General features: G+C 44.9%; 1 protein-coding gene across 1 annotated transcript in view; it reads right to left on the reverse strand.

Moving 5' to 3' along the window:
- arhgef28a (Rho guanine nucleotide exchange factor (GEF) 28a) overlaps positions 1 to 15,968 on the reverse strand; it is a 118,902-nt gene that overhangs the window by 94,288 nt on the left and 8,646 nt on the right. Inside the window, exon 2 of the mRNA XM_041850502.2 lies at positions 7,721 to 7,764. Coding sequence (XP_041706436.2) covers positions 7,721 to 7,753 — 33 coding nt within the window. The 5' untranslated portion in view covers positions 7,754 to 7,764. The remainder of the gene's footprint in view (positions 1 to 7,720; positions 7,765 to 15,968) is intronic.

The following is a 15,968-nucleotide window of genomic DNA, read 5'->3' on the forward strand; positions in this document are numbered from 1 at the left end:
GCCTCAACAATTAGCTAGCCTAGCTAACGTTAGTTTGTAGAACAGACACGCCTCTGGAGGAGTAAGTTTATGTCAAATGCATTACTTGTCCACAGAGCTATGGGGACAATGTAAATGGTTGTTTGGCTAATGTGTAAAATGCATTGCCTTTGAGAGTTAACGTTAAGCCTGCTTACTTGCTAATGTTGCCCTTGCCTGTTCTTGCAGACCTTGGGACAACTGTGCAGCATTTCACCTTTGCCATAGACCTTGTAGTGAAAGGTAAGTTGTCAAGAGAATTTTGGCCCAATAACAAAAGGCTTAATATAAGTTTATATGATGAGGTAGTTAACAAAAAATCCAATAGCCATAGAACAGTATACATCCCCATTCTTTAAGCTCTACAATAAATCAGGTCAAAACATGCTAACCTCATAGTTAAAGGCGTACTAGAGTAGTTTCAATTCTTAGCTGCTTTTCAGTCACCCCTGCTGATTAATTAGAACTATTTTAAAATCCATCAATCTTAGGTTTGTGAAATGTCTGAATTACACTGTGAGAGTGGATGGTTTGGATGAATCGGGAAAAACACTCCAGAAAAGAATGTTAACATTTGTTGGTAGGCCCTGAGTGCAATAATATATCCTAACAGGCGTCTGAGTTATGTGCATATAACTTAAATTGTAAATAGCTTTTTTCCATTTCTATAATAAAGTGCATGAATTGTTTCCACTTCCATCTTTGCAGACATCCATCAACCAAACATGCTGTGGAAATGTAAACTCTGCCGTTTTTCCTACCATTCCCAAGGAAATCTTCTCAAACACTACCGTTTAATACAGTCAACACCAGAATTAATCCTTTGCCATGTTTGTATGAAACCTGCATCTGCACCTTTGGCTCTTTGAATTTGCTAAAAATTCATTTGTCAAGACTCCATGCACCGATACATGCATGTTCAGCTGTCGAGACACATTTGGCGTTCCACTGCCCAATTTGTGCTTTTACACAACCATTTGATGAGAGAGAGCTTTTTTCACATTTAAGAGCACATTTGAAGAATCATGAAATGGTTCAGTGTCCGGTTAAATACTGCACATTCAAAACAAATTATTTCAACATTCACCTCACATATGTCAAGAAACCATTCCTCTTTAAGCTCTACTGATTTCAAAGTTGGCATTGTGAGGCAAGCAAGTGAGTCCCAAGATAATTTTTTTCAAAGCCAAATTACAGATTTGCTCCAAGGATGATGAATCAAATGCGCGGGATGGCACACCTTCTCTTAAACAGCAGCTGCAGCAAAACCTGGCCTCCTTGCTGTTAAAATTACAATCACTTCTTCATGTGTCACAAAGTGCAACTCAAGAAATGCTAGTGAACTTGGATCAACTGCTCTTACTCTCTAAAGCACTAATGAAACAAACAGTCTCGCAAATTCTAGAGAAACATAATTGTAATGTGAGCACTGATGTCATCAATGAAATTGTGAATGGCATAGTAGACAATGACGTTCTTCACAGTTGTACTTCAAAAGATGGACCTTTGTCAACAGCAAAAAGAAGGAATACTTATTGTGATAGGAAATTCCCTGTGGTGAAGCCAATTGAGTACACCATAGATGGTGCAAAACATTCCACAATGTATGTCCCCATCCTCACAATGTTGCAAGAGCTACTTTTAAAAAATGATGTTTTAGAGCAAGCAATGGAAGACATCTGCACAACCAGGTGGCCAATATGCATCATATCGTGATGGATCATTTTGTAAAGACAATGAAATGCTTCTAGTGAGGAGTTTAAGGTTGCTGTTCAACTCTATATTGATGATTTTAAAGTAGCCAACCCACTTGGTACATCAGGAAAAAAGCACAAAATATGCTGTGTTTACTGGACTTTAGCCAATATTCCAAGCAAGCATCGCTCAACGTTGCATACAATACAGCTAGCATTGCTTTGCAATTCCAGTGACTTGAAGACTTGTGGATATGCAAAGGTTTTGAGCCACTGTTGAATGACTTAAAAATTCTGGAAACAAAAGGTGTCTATGTTGACACTTTTGGAGTATGTGTTTAAGGTACTGTGATGTGTGTAGTGGCTGATAATTTAGCTGCACATGGACTGCAGGGTTCAAAGAGCGCTTTAGTGGAAAATACATTTGCAGATTTTGTCGGGCAATGAAGGAGGACATTCAAACATACGAGGCAAGGACTTTTGAGATGAGAACAAAGGAAAGCCTTGATAATTTATGTAACGACATAGAATCAGGTATAAGTGCAGAGAACTATGGTGTGAAGAGTGCTTGTGTTTTTTCACAGCAACTACAGTACTTTCATACAACAAGTGGATTTCCTCCAGATATTCTTCATGATTTCCTAGAAGGTGTTGTACCGGTAGAGTTGTCTCTGTGTCTACAAGAATTGATTAGAAATAAGTGTTTCTCATTGGAACACTTGAACATTGCTATGGTCAAGTTTCCTCATGAGAACAGTGACAAAGTTGATCGACCTCAGCCTATACCTAAGAGCGTTGTAAAAAGAACAACGATTGGCGGCAATGGCCACAAATCTCACATTGCTTAGGCTTCTTCCTGCAATAATTGGCTCCGAGGTAACAGAGGATGAGACAGCTTGGGAGATTTTGATGGATTTGAAAGACATTGTGGAACTAGTGTTGTGTCATGTGTTCACAGAGGAAGTGATTCAGTACTTGACTTTAAAGATATCCGATCATAGACAACTACTGCAGGAGGTATTTCCAAATGTTCAACTGCGTCCAAAGCATCACTTCATTGAACACTATCCACAATTGATACAGCGTTTTGGTCCACTTCTACATTTCTGGAACATCAGATTTGAAGGAAAGCATAAAGTATTTAAAAATATTGTACATGACGCACAGAACTTCAAGAACCTACACCAAACCCTTGCTCAAAGACATCAGAGAACGATGGCACATCATTTGGAATTGCCAAACTTTAAGCCTGCCGTTGAGACATTCACCGTAAAGAACATATTTTTGAACACTCTTCCGACTGTAGCACAGGATTATATACAGGAAATAACTGACAGCGCCTCGGTGTACAGCACTTCACATGTTGTTGTAGACAACACACATTTTGTCAGTGGCATGTTTGTGTGCATTGGACTACATGGTGGTTTGCCCCAATTCAAACAAATTGGAAACATCATACTCGTCAACAATCAAACTCTGTTTGTATGCAAAAGCTGCCAGTCTTGGTATATAGAGCACCTGCACTCCTATAAGGTGACAACAAACGAGTCATATGTTGTAACAACACCATCAGATCTCCATGACTTCATGCCTCTAACTGCATACAGACTGAATAGACAACTTGTCCTTACTACTAAGCACTTCATACTTTTGAGCAGGTAGAAAAGTAATATATGTTCCTCTGTCCTGCAGCGATATGGCTGACAAGTCTGAACTCTTCAGACTGAGAGTCCACTTAGGAGACGGAGGCATTGAACGGGTGACACTCCCCTGTCGTCCAGATTCTGTCCCTCAACTGACTGCTTTACTGCGTGAAAAATTAGAAGTTCAATACAGTGTCCTTGTCCAGCTTGAAGACCCTGATTTTGGTGGCCAGCTATGCAATCTGAGCAGTCAAATTGATCAGAGTAATGGAATTGGACTGTAGCAGTTTTCAATTGCCTTTGTACTTTATTTTAGGTATGTGCAGAGTACCATCGCATCACAAACCAGCAACTCCAGGATTCGTTTTATTCCATGTTGGACCAACACACAAAACGCTTGCTAGCCCTATCCAGAGAGAAGCAGGGAAAGACTGGAAAAAATGGACAGAAGATAGCTACCATTCTGAATTTGTACAGCCAGGTATATAAATTAAATCAGTAAGCAAAATGTAAAGCAAGTTAAATGATTGGGGTGAATAGTTATGCACGCTCAAGTTCTGTTTTTTTCGTTTGTTTCACACAAAAAATATTTTGCATCTTCAAAGTGGTAGGCATGTTGTGTAAATCAAATGATACAAACCCCCCAAAAAATCAATTTTAATTCCAGGTTGTAAGGCAACAAAATAGGAAAAATGGCAAGGGGGGTGAATACATTCGCAAGCCACTTTATAGTTCCTGTTTGTAATGTTTCTCTGATGTGAACACTGATCGAACTGTTGTCCTCAGATGTCTTCCAGCAATACTCCAAGAGGATGACTCTGGAGTGTTCATAACATGCACGGTGGGCTGTGCGAGGTTGTTCAAATATTCTTTGACCCAAAATAAAGGAGGGGAGAAACTACTTGTGTCTTCATAAGTGTTTATTGTGACATGATAATTATATTTTCATGTTCTTTCTCAGGAGGGAACATCCCAAGACCCTGCAGCCATCAAGAGACCAGCAGCCATCATCTCAGTCATTGATGACGATGTGCTATTCCATCCAGGAAGAGTCTACGTGGTCCTTGAGGAGAAGGTGGTTATGAAGAATTTCCGGTGCTGGCCTGATGCGCTTGTATGTTTGTACAGGCTAATGTACTCACTCCAACATGGATACCCGAATCGCATGAAGAACACGTTTGGGTTTATACAAAAAGTGTTGTTAAACTTGGATAGGGACAGAATGAAGCCAAAGGTCCTTGATTTGAAAAACAAACTGTAAAATACCAATACCAAAAACATTTATGGCGCTAAACAATTGTAAATAGTTACGTTATCCTATAAGGAAAAGAGATTAGGGATTTTTTTTAAACAACTGAAGACGACTAAATATTTTGTAGGCAAATGCCAACTAAAATGTCTGCCTGCATTTGATTTGATCTGTGCCTTTAGTCAAACCGGTCACAAAAATGAGAAAGTCATGCAATACTATTGGCCTTTAATATATTGAGTCTTAACATGTACAGAGATACAAGACTAACTTGACTTCAGTTGGTGTAGAGTTTAATTGAAAGTGTTACTGTTTGGGAAAACTGAACATTGGCATTGTTAAGTTACCTTACAAATCAGTGATGAAGTTGTTGGCCTCAGCCTAAATCCTTGTATATAGGAAGCTTTAGAGGCATTGGCCACAAATATCACATTGCTGAGGTCCCAGAGGATGAAAATGGATAGGGAATCTTCATGGAGTTGTAAGGAGAGGTCTTTTGCATACATGTGTAGTGTTGTGGACCGGTACATATAAGAAAGTTGGGGAAACAACGTTCGCACACTGTCTACTTGCATTTAGAACGTTTATTTGTCCGTTTAATGATTCGGCCCTACACCTTAGTTTAGGACCGAAACATTGCGTGCATAAGTACATTTTATAATCTGCAAGTATAACTTTGTTTTGTAAACATAATGGAGTGAAAAATTGTTGTGGAGGAAGACATTTTAATTGTCAACAATAATCTTCATCTTAAACAGTTAAATGTAGTGAAGTTGTCGGCACATCACTACCTCATTATTTTGATTTTATATCCTTCAGCACAGCTTTTAATTGAATGGAAGCTACCACATCAGTTGAAAGTGTTAATTGGAGAAGGGTCATTATACTGTGCTTATGTTTTAATAGTTAAGTTGTTGATGGGGAATGTTGCAATGTTACACAGTACTGAATTGATTGAAAGTTGGGGTTTTGTTATCTGAGCCTTTTAAAAGTTACAGCATATGTTCAAATGAGTCATGATGTACAGAATTGCCATTTATCTATTGATGGAGCTTAAAATAGATGAATCATGTTTTGTGCATTCATGTAATTAGAGATTTGTGGTTCTGAAGATGAAGTGTTTTAAAGAAAATTTTATTTTATTTTTTAAGAAAAAACTGTTGTAAAGCTAACTTGCTTTAGAGTAGTTGACAGAAAGAAAGAACTAGGATTTTAAGAGTAGTTTTTGACTTTGACTGGTTTCCACAAATTATTTGAGTTCCGTAACAAAAAAGATCAAGTTACACAGGACTAAAATGTGATAATTTTTTTTTACAGTTCTATGTTTAATTTACTCAAAAGTTGTATGCAAACTTGAACATGTTGATTCAGTATTTGTTGAATGCACTCCAAAGAATAGAGTAACTAAAGTCATTAATTACAGTGATACAACATGAATGATTTAAGTTATTAATCAAGTGATATTAACATATACAATATAGTAAAATTACTTGGGTTTGTAAGTAAGTTGCGCAAAGGTTACACAGTTTGGATACTTCAATTTAATTCACAGTGACACGATAGAACCAAGTTAAGTGGCAAGTTGCCATGGCTTTAATGTTTTGAGTACAAACAGAACTTTACAACTAAAGTTATTGTGGGGAGTAAAAGCAAGTTAATGGACAGACATCTTTTAAGTATTCTGCACTCAAACAATATACTTCAAAATGTTGCCCGGACACCAAATATTTTTGTAGATTTAGCTCAAACTATTATGTTTATGACACACACACTTACCCCACCAGACATGCCACCAGGGGTCTTTTCACAGTCCACAAATACAGATCAAATTCAAGAAAGCGTACAGTACTATATAGAGCCATTATTGCGTGGAACTCTGTTCCATCTCATATTGCTCAAATAAACAGCAAACCTGGTTTCAAAAAACAGATAAAGCAACACCTCACGGCACAACGTCTCTCCCCTATTTGACCTAGATAGTTTGTGTGTATGTATTGATATGTAGGCTACGTGTGCCTTTAAAAAAAATGTATGTAGTTCTGTCCTTGATCTGTTCTTGTCTATTAATGTTCTGTATTATGTCATGTTTCATGTTTTGTGTGGACCCCAGGAAGAGTAGCTGCTGCTTTTGCAACAGCTAATGGGGATCCTAATAAAATACCAAATGTAACTCTGAAATTACCATTAGTGGACAAAAATTATTTAAGTGTGTGTTACACTACTAATCTACTTCATTTAGCAAACTATGTTGAGTACAATGTACTTAAAATATTTCTCTACTTACTAAAACCTTTAGTGTTTAATCAACTTTAAATTGTGGCCCATTTGGGATCATGTGACACTTATAGTTTGAGTAAAGCCAGCTCTAACGTTGTAAGTGTACTCTAGTATACTAGTGCGGGTTTCCACAAAACTTTTGAGTAATGATAACTAATAAGGGATTCTACCACACAGGAGAAGAGAGGGAGAGAAAAAAGGCAGTAGGAGAGTGAGGGGAAGAGAGAGAGGGGGAGAGAGAGAGAGTAAGAGCGCAAGTAATTACACACTTAATGAAAATAAATGAGAAGCTTTAAATCGACCTTCTGAAAACCCACTCCTAATTCACCTCAAATAGAAAACACATGTACTGACCTTTAGAATAAACATAGATCCACTCAGGTCTGGGCCAACCTGCTCAGAACCAATAAACAATACATTCATCTTTTATAGTTCTCATTCTATCTTTTACTGGGCCCTATTTCCTTACCACTTGAGCACACTATTTATCAAACACACACATGCTGTCCCTCTCTCTCTCTCTCACACACACACACACACGTATGAATAAAAGTATGGGCTTTTAGTTGTCTCAGTAGGCCTTGTCCATCTGGAGAACAGGCCGGGTGTAAAGGTTTCTATCCCAGGGGAGTGTAACACACTAGGGTTAGATTTCACCTGCAGCCCAACCTCAACACAAGGCCAGCCAGTCAACCACCAACCGGAGAGAGAGACAGGGAACGGAGAGAGAGGAAACAGAGAGAGGGAAGATGAAACGGCATAGAGAGAGGTAGCTGAGGAGTCACACACACGTAGGACACACATACACACAGGATGAACAACAGTATATCAGTACTTACATATAGAGGCACTTCTCCTCTGTTCAGCTCCATGTTCTGAGCTTCTGATGAAACAATAAGAAGAAAAGGGACACGATCACATATATTATTATATTATTACAACCATAGTACAACTGCAATAACGAATATGTAACAACAACCCTGCATACATCTGATTAACAACACACTGTAATCATCAAAACAATGATCAGCATGCCATGTACATATCGCAGATTTTGTCCAAACTCTTCTCTACAGTAATTCCAGTACTGAAGCAGTTTATGAATTGGGCCGTCAGAGCAACAGCCTCACAAGGCTCTACTCTACGTGCGAGACACAACCTAATCTTCTCTTCATCCTGGTATGTTTGAACATGAGGTCTTCTATGAAACACTGTTATCCTTTTAATATTATCCCATTTCTCCTTCCATTCATATTTCTATTTTTTACTCCATGGGAAAGAGCGATCCAATCGGTCTGTCGGTGTCTAGAATACATGTATTTTACCTTAAGTTTCCCAGAATTAGAGAATTATCTAAAATTGGAAGGCTTTAGTTTGCAGTCGGTCTTTGCAGGGTACATGATTTGCTGGGTTTCTCTGTCTATTTGGTGGCAGGTTGCAGGAATGGAGGACACTGTGCTGAAAGTGTAACTTTAACCACTTGCATACAACTGATCTGGTGTGAATTCACTCTCAGCTGTTTATGTGTGTGAATACTGCATGACTTCAAAGTGAAAGAGAGATGCTGTCAGCCCTATAGAGGTATAGCTCAGTCTTGACAAGGGAACGATGAGAAACAACTAACGAAGAGGAAAGCAACCAAGAAACCTTCCTTGTCTTATGAGTTAAAATGTCCACTGTCGTTAAATTATAAAAGTCCCTCAAATTACATCAAAACCCCATGAGATTCACACAGAGATTTTGACAGGTGATTCTCTGAGTGGTGTGCTAGAGGGATGTCACAGGAAATGAATATCACTGTCCTTTTCACTGACTGTTGCTACTATAGTCAGAGGGTATCCTTGTCAATAGATAAGGTGCCTGATGCCATGTGCTGAGGTGTGATTTTCATGATCCTATAACAGGTATTACTATTATCTGGTATTGTCACTCATGATATTATCATTATATAATGGTATTATCACTCTCATGGCTGTGGAGTCAGAAAAAAACATTGGAACTATGGATAGAAAACGGAACTTCCATAATATGGGTGTAGGGTAACAGTTTGTGTGTAGGGTTGCTGTTTATGTGTGTCACTGTCTGATGTAGAATAACCTGTATGTTCTCTTTCGGTATCTCACTATGGGATATCGTTGGACAAGCCTATCACTACGGAAGGTCCAATCACACAACATCTGTCGAAGACAGACAGGTCAAGTGGTGAATGAGGAGAGGCCCTACTCATTATAAGTCGCCATGCCCCGCCCTCTGGTCATTCTCGCCCTCTTCCTTGAGAAGATCACTACGCTCTCTAAGCTTTCCTCAGCACGACTTGATCCCTGTCGCTACCGAACATGGGACCTCAACTTCTAGTCAGCAGTGTTGAGTACTGACTGAAAGGAAAGTTTTGCTTTGAGTAGAATTCGCTTCGTAGATACCCATAGACTTCCAGTCATTGCGCTAACGTAGTTAGCATTGGCTCGTGAAACTTCCTCTAACTTCCTTCATACTGGACACAGAGACACAAAAATGGTATCCACGAATTAATCTGACTCTGGGGAAGTAGATGAAAGGCCTCATTGCCAAAATCCCAAAGTATCCCTTTAACTCGAGGATAAAACCACTGTGTGTCCCTCAGAGTTATGGAACCTGCGACCCCTTCTCAAGGAGAACCGAGCACAGCACCTGCCACAGCACCAGCACACCCCTGCCCCAGCACCGGCTAGCCATGTGGGGCTATGATAGCTGGCAAGGAAACCCACTTCGTGTATCCCCTGCTTGGGGGAAGAACATGCACAGATGGCTCTCGCTCACCCGGAGTCCTGCGTGCATTGTAAGGAGTTGCGGAGGACCGGCCTCAAACGGAGACTGCATAGAGCAGCCCCTCCTCGAGGCTCCTCTTCCTCCAGCGGCGAGGAGGCAACTCCACAACCACGACCCCAGACTTCCTGGGCCCCCTCCCCGAACTTCCACCCACTGTTTGACGAACATGCATGTCACGATCGTCTGGGTAAGGAGTAGTAGACCAAGGCGCAGCGTGTGAAAGAAACATGACTTTATTTAATTAAAGTTTCTAAATACAAACAAAACACGACTCGTGAAGTCCAACGGTTAACATACCGACACGGAACAAAAACCCACAACCCTAAGGTGAACACTGACAGTTTAAATATGGCTCCCAATCAGAGATAACGAGCCGACAGCTGACACTCGTTACCACTGATTGGGAGTCACACGACCAAACAAGGAAACAACCAAATAGACAACAACCAAACAGAACACAACGAAACGAACACACCCTGGCTCAACATACAAAGTCCCGGAGCCAGAGCGTGACAGTACCCCCCCCTAAAGGCGCGGACTGCGACCGCGCCTCAAAACCCCAAACAGGGGAGGGCTGGGTGGGCATTACTCCTCGGAGGCGGCTCCGGCTCCGGGCTTGACCACCACCCTTCTTCAATCCCCCGTAGCGCCCCCGGTCCGATCTGACCCAGCTGGTAGGATCTGGACTGACGACGCGCACCCCTGGCTTGGCGCGTGAGGCAGGAACGGACCGGACCTGGCTGACGATACGCACCCTAGGCTTGATGCGTGGAGCCGAACGGGCCTCACCAGGCTGACGACTCGCATCCCTGGCTTGGTGCGAGTAGCAGGAGTGGGCTGGATCAGGCTGACGGCTCGCACCCTTGGCTTGGTGCGAGTAGCAGGGACGGGCTGAACCAGGCTGACGACTCGCACCCTTGGCTTGGTGCGAGTAGCAGGAACGGGCTGGACCAGGCCGACGACTCGTACCCCTGGCTTGGTGCGAGTAGCAGGAACGGGCTGGACCAGGCTGACGACTCGCACCCTTGGCTTGGTGCGAGTAGCAGGGACGAGCTGAACCAGGCTGACGACTCGCACCCTTGGCTTGGTGCGAGTAGCAGGAACGGGCTGGACCAGGCCGACGACTCGTACCCCTGGCTTGGTGCGAGTAGCAGGAACGGGCTGGACCAGGCTGACGACGCACACCGTAGGCTTTGTGCGTAGAGCAGGAACAGGCCGGGCTGGGCTGGTGACGCACACCGTAGGTTTTGTGCGTGGAGCAGGAACGGGCTGGGCTGGCGACGCACACCGTAGGTTTTGTGCGTGGAGCAGGAACAGGCCGGGCTGGGCTGGCGACGCACCCCGTAGGCTTTGTGCGTAGAGCAGGAACAGGCCGGGCTGGGCTGACGACGCACACCGTAGGTTTTGTGCGTGGAGCAGGAACAGGCCGGGCTGGGCTGGTGACGCACCCCGTAGGCTTTGTGCGTAGAGCAGGAACAGGCCGGGCTGGGCTGGCGACGCACACAGTAGGTTTTGTGCGTGGAGCAGGAACAGGCCGGGCTGGGCTGGCGACGCACCCCGTAGGCTTTGTGCGTAGAGCAGGAACAGGCCGGGCTGGGCTGGCGACGCACACCGTAGGTTTTGTGCGTGGAGCAGGAACAGGCCGGGCTGGGCTGGCGACGCACACCGTAGGCTTTGTGCGTGGAGCAGGGACAGGCCGGGCTGGGCTGGCGACGCACACCGTGGGCTTGGAGCGTGGAGTAGGAACAGGCCGGTCCGTACTGGGAACACACACCACTGGCCTTAACCGGGGATCAGGAACGGGCCGGACCGGACTGGTAACACACCTCAGTCTCTCACGCCGTGCCTCAACTACTTCCCTCCCTCTACTCGCCAATGGCTCCCGTAATCCGGTAGCCTTCTCTCCACGTCTCCCTGTGGCAGCCTCCTGCTGCCCAGCCGCCCCATGTGCCCCCCAAAAAACTTTTTGGGGGTTGCCTCTCGTCCCTCCGACGATGGCCCTGCTGACGCCGTTGCTCCTCTCTCAGTCGCCTCTCCACTGTTTTACTCCATGGCCGGCGATCCATCCCATCCAGGATTTCCTCCCAAGTCCAAGACCCTTTACCATCCAAAATCTCCTCCCATGTCCAGGCCCTTGGCTCCTGGACACGCTGCTTGGTCCTGGTACGGTGGGTTTTTCTGTCACGATCGTCTGGGTAAGGAGTAGTAGACCAAGGCGCAGCGTGTGAAAGAAACATGACTTTATTTAATTAAAGTTTCTAAATACAAACAAAACACGACTCGTGAAGTCCAACGGTTAACATACCGACACGGAACAAAAACCCACAACCCTAAGGTGAACACTGACAGTTTAAATATGGCTCCCAATCAGAGATAACGAGCCGACAGCTGACACTCGTTACCACTGATTGGGAGTCACACGACCAAACAAGGAAACAACCAAATAGACAACCCAACCAAACAGAACACAACGAAACGAACACACCCTGGCTCAACATACAAAGTCCCGGAGCCAGAGCGTGACAATGCAGTGGGGGAGGGGGAGCTCGTTATCGAAGAGGATGACGACGACAGCATTAGTCGTCTTTTCCCTGACGAAGACAAGGGGAAAGAGGAACTCCAAGCCCAGGGCTCGAGGCCCTCCAGTGCCCTAAGCGGAGCTCCGAAACCCGAGGAGAAGTACAGGCTTATTGATGTCTGCAAGCGGGCTGCAGCCAAACTCCATATTGGGTGGCCTGCGCCTGAGGGGGGCGGCAACGCAGAGAGGGACTGGTTCGATGGGAAGAGAATCCCCTCTCGCACAATCTCGGGGAAGCAACTCCTCCCGGCAGTCCCAGCCTTTTTGGAGGAAGCCAAACGTAACCAGGAAAAGTCCCTGTCCAGCAATGCCCTGACTAGGGAGTTTGCGGCTTTGGACATGCAGGGCATGGAGGTGCTGGGTTTCAGCAAGCCTCCGGTTGTGGAGCAATCCTTGGCCAACCATCTCAACCCCAGTCGTGCCTCCTCTCTGACCGGCATGGCCCTTCCTGGAAAGATGGAGCGCTTCTCAGTCTCAATCCTCCAGAAGGTCTACGAGCATGTGGCACATTCAGTATGGCCTCTGAATGTCACATCCCTACTGATGGCCTACCAGGCGGAGCTGTTACAGGAGATGGGCAACCTCCTAGGCATCGGGACGGCTATCCCTGATCTCTGGGAGCAAACCTGCGTTGTTGCATATTTAAACCTCTGTGTCTCCAGAGGCGCCATCCAAAGCTGTGGGTGCACTATGAGCCTTGCGGTGGTGTGGGAGAGAGACCTCTGGCTGAACTTGTCCAGCCTATCGGACAAGGAGAAGGCACACTTCCTTGATGCTCCTGTTGAGCCCAAAGAGCTGTTTTGGCGGGCGGCCACGCCATGCGGCAGAGGTGCGAACTTCACAAGAAGGACTTCGCCTTGCCTCGCAGATCTGGGAACCGTGGAACCCCTGCAACAAGACAGCATGGCTTTGCGGCAGGGAGAGGGCAGTACACTGGCGTTAGGGCCGCTAAAACCCCAGCGATGCAGCAGACTGCGAGCACCCAGTCAAGGCCCAATAACAGAGGCAGCCAGTAGGGGAAGCGGTCCATCGTTGCAGCCGCCCCGCTGATTCCCCTGGAGCGATGAAGGGGAGGCCGACCTAGAGGTCAGTCCCCAGCAGCAGAGAGGGGAAGTCAACAGTTCACACCATGTTCTGGCCTGTCCCCTCTCGGGCTGAGCGCAGACTTTCCTCCCCCAACAAAACGGGGGAGAGGCGCATCTGCGCTCCAAGAGCCCTATGCCCTGTGCAGCGGCTCATTCCTATGCGTTCACCCACAGGGAAGATGGAGGGAGTTCACTCAACCCTAGATCTGGGACAATAAACCGAAAATAAATAGACACAGACCACACCAATCACTTATCACAGGCATTTTGCTGATATCGTTCATTACGATAAGTAGCCTATACTAGAGAAATGTGAAGCAGCAAATGAAATAAGTTTGCACATATTGGTGATTGTAAATGGGATAATTGATGGCTACAACCATCAAACTAGTAGAAAAATAACTTGTAGGCAACTCGTTACAAGAGCAGTGAACTGGAGCCCTGGGTCCTGTCCACAGTCACAAAGGGGTACACATTGCAGTTCGCTATGAAACCACCCGCTTTCAACGCCCCATTTTGGACCTACGGGTCCTCAACAGTTATCTGAGGAAGTTCACGTTCCGTATGCTTACGCTCAACGTGCTGTCTCGCTCTATTCGTCGAGGCGACTGGTTCACTACAGTTGACCTACAGGACGCTTATTTTCACATTAGCGTTCTGCCAGGTTTCTCAAGGTTCGCCTTTCAGGGCATGGCCTACGAGTACCTTGCTGTCCCCTTCGGGCTAGCACTAGCCACCCAGGCGTTCAGCAAGTGTGTGAAAGCAGCTCTGGCACCCCTAAAGCGGCTCTGGCTCCCTGGTTCAAGATCAACCAGAAGAAGAGCTGTTTGGTGCCCACACAGAGAATAGAAAGAATACCTGGGCGTCAGACTGGATTCTCTCTCTTTCCGGACCACACTATCGGACGGCCGCATCACGTCGTTCCATCAGTGCTTCGCCCTGGGGGCACTCGGTTACACTCAAAACGTGTCTCAGAGTGCTGGGGTTGATGGCTTCCACCATCTCAGTAGTACCACTGGGACTCCTGAGGATGAGAGACTTCCAGCGCTGGGTCTCTGCCCACTGCCTGTGTACTCAGTCACCTAAATCGAAAGATAACGGTGACCACAGACTCTCTCAGTCCTCCCCCACTGGAGGAGCCCCTTAATCTTCATTACAGGCACTCTACTAGGGGTAGTGTTAGCAAGGAAGGTGGTGACGACAGACGCATCACTCACAGGATGGTGCCCCAGTTCATGAGGGAAGAGCGGTAAACGGGTAAAACTATGGTAAGGTGGTAAAACTACCTTGACCTGCTGACAGTATTCCTACAACAGTCATGCTAATCACATTAGCGCACGTTAGCTCAACTGTCCCATATACGGGACACCGATCCCATAGAGGTTAATCCGCTTTACAATCGGTGTAGAACCTAACTGGCATACATACACAGCGCGTGAGTTTCAAGTTTGGGGAAGATCATTTTCACCAAAAACATGCACTTTTATAATAAAAGCATTACATGCATAATCGCATTTGTGGTCACTTTTGAGAATGGTGTTTTCCCGCTAATGGAACATTTGCGCTTATAGCCTACAGCTGTGTGCGCATTGCTGCGCTTATAATGTGAAGAAATATCTCCCACAAGGTCAAAAACGGGGACCCGAACCAGCGACCCATCAGCCACCGGACCAAGCTACCAACCACCAAGCCACCAGCCCTCCAAGATCCCCCCCACAGTTCCCCAAGAGCTGCCCCTCAACCATCCGAGACCCCCCGAGAAAAATTAAATAATTCCATTCCCCACCCCCAAGACCCCCGTCCCCCAATGCACCAACAACCAACCAAATGAACAAAAGAGAAAGAAAGACAAAAGAAAACAACAATGCAAAAAAAACAAAAGACATCAAGGACAACAAAAGACATAACAGCAAGGCCAACTGAATCTGTTTGAGTGCATGTATGACACTATTTACATGTGTGATTGTGTGTGTGTGTCCGTGTGTGCATTTGAATGGGAGTGTGTGTATATGCATGTGTAGAAACACCTGCGCGGCATCCTCAGGCAAACAGGCATTAGCTGTAACAACATTTCCCCTCAGTGTCATTCAAACTTACTTTTTGTTTTATTTTGACTTTATTATTTTACCGTCCTTCTATCCCCCGCCCAGCAACTCCACTCTCACTTGTCTCCAATTCCACATCCCAACTATCAGCCCATCCCACCTGGCCACCCTCTTCGGATTTCTACGCACCATATAACTTTCAACTATGCTGTGATGTTAACATACAATTTGAATCTATCTAATCGAATAGAATCCACAGATTGCGAGTGGTTGTATTAATTTGGGATCTATCGCATCCCACAACTGTTGCAGACTATGTTTGGAATATTTATTTCTAGCACAGAATAGGTCAACTTTTGTACTATGGGGGATAGCAGATTGACATACAGTGGCTTGTGAATGTATTCACCCCCCTTGGCATTTTTCCTATTTTGTTGCCTTACAACCTGGAATTAAAATGGATTTTGGGGGGGTTTGTATCATTTGATTTACACAACATGCCTACCACTTTGAAGATGCAAAATAATTTTTATTGTGAAACAAACAAGAAATAAGACAAAAAAAAACAGAAAAC

This window comes from Coregonus clupeaformis, chromosome 27, assembly GCF_020615455.1.
Source record: "Coregonus clupeaformis isolate EN_2021a chromosome 27, ASM2061545v1, whole genome shotgun sequence".
In the NCBI taxonomy this organism is placed as follows: Eukaryota; Metazoa; Chordata; class Actinopteri; order Salmoniformes; family Salmonidae; genus Coregonus; species Coregonus clupeaformis.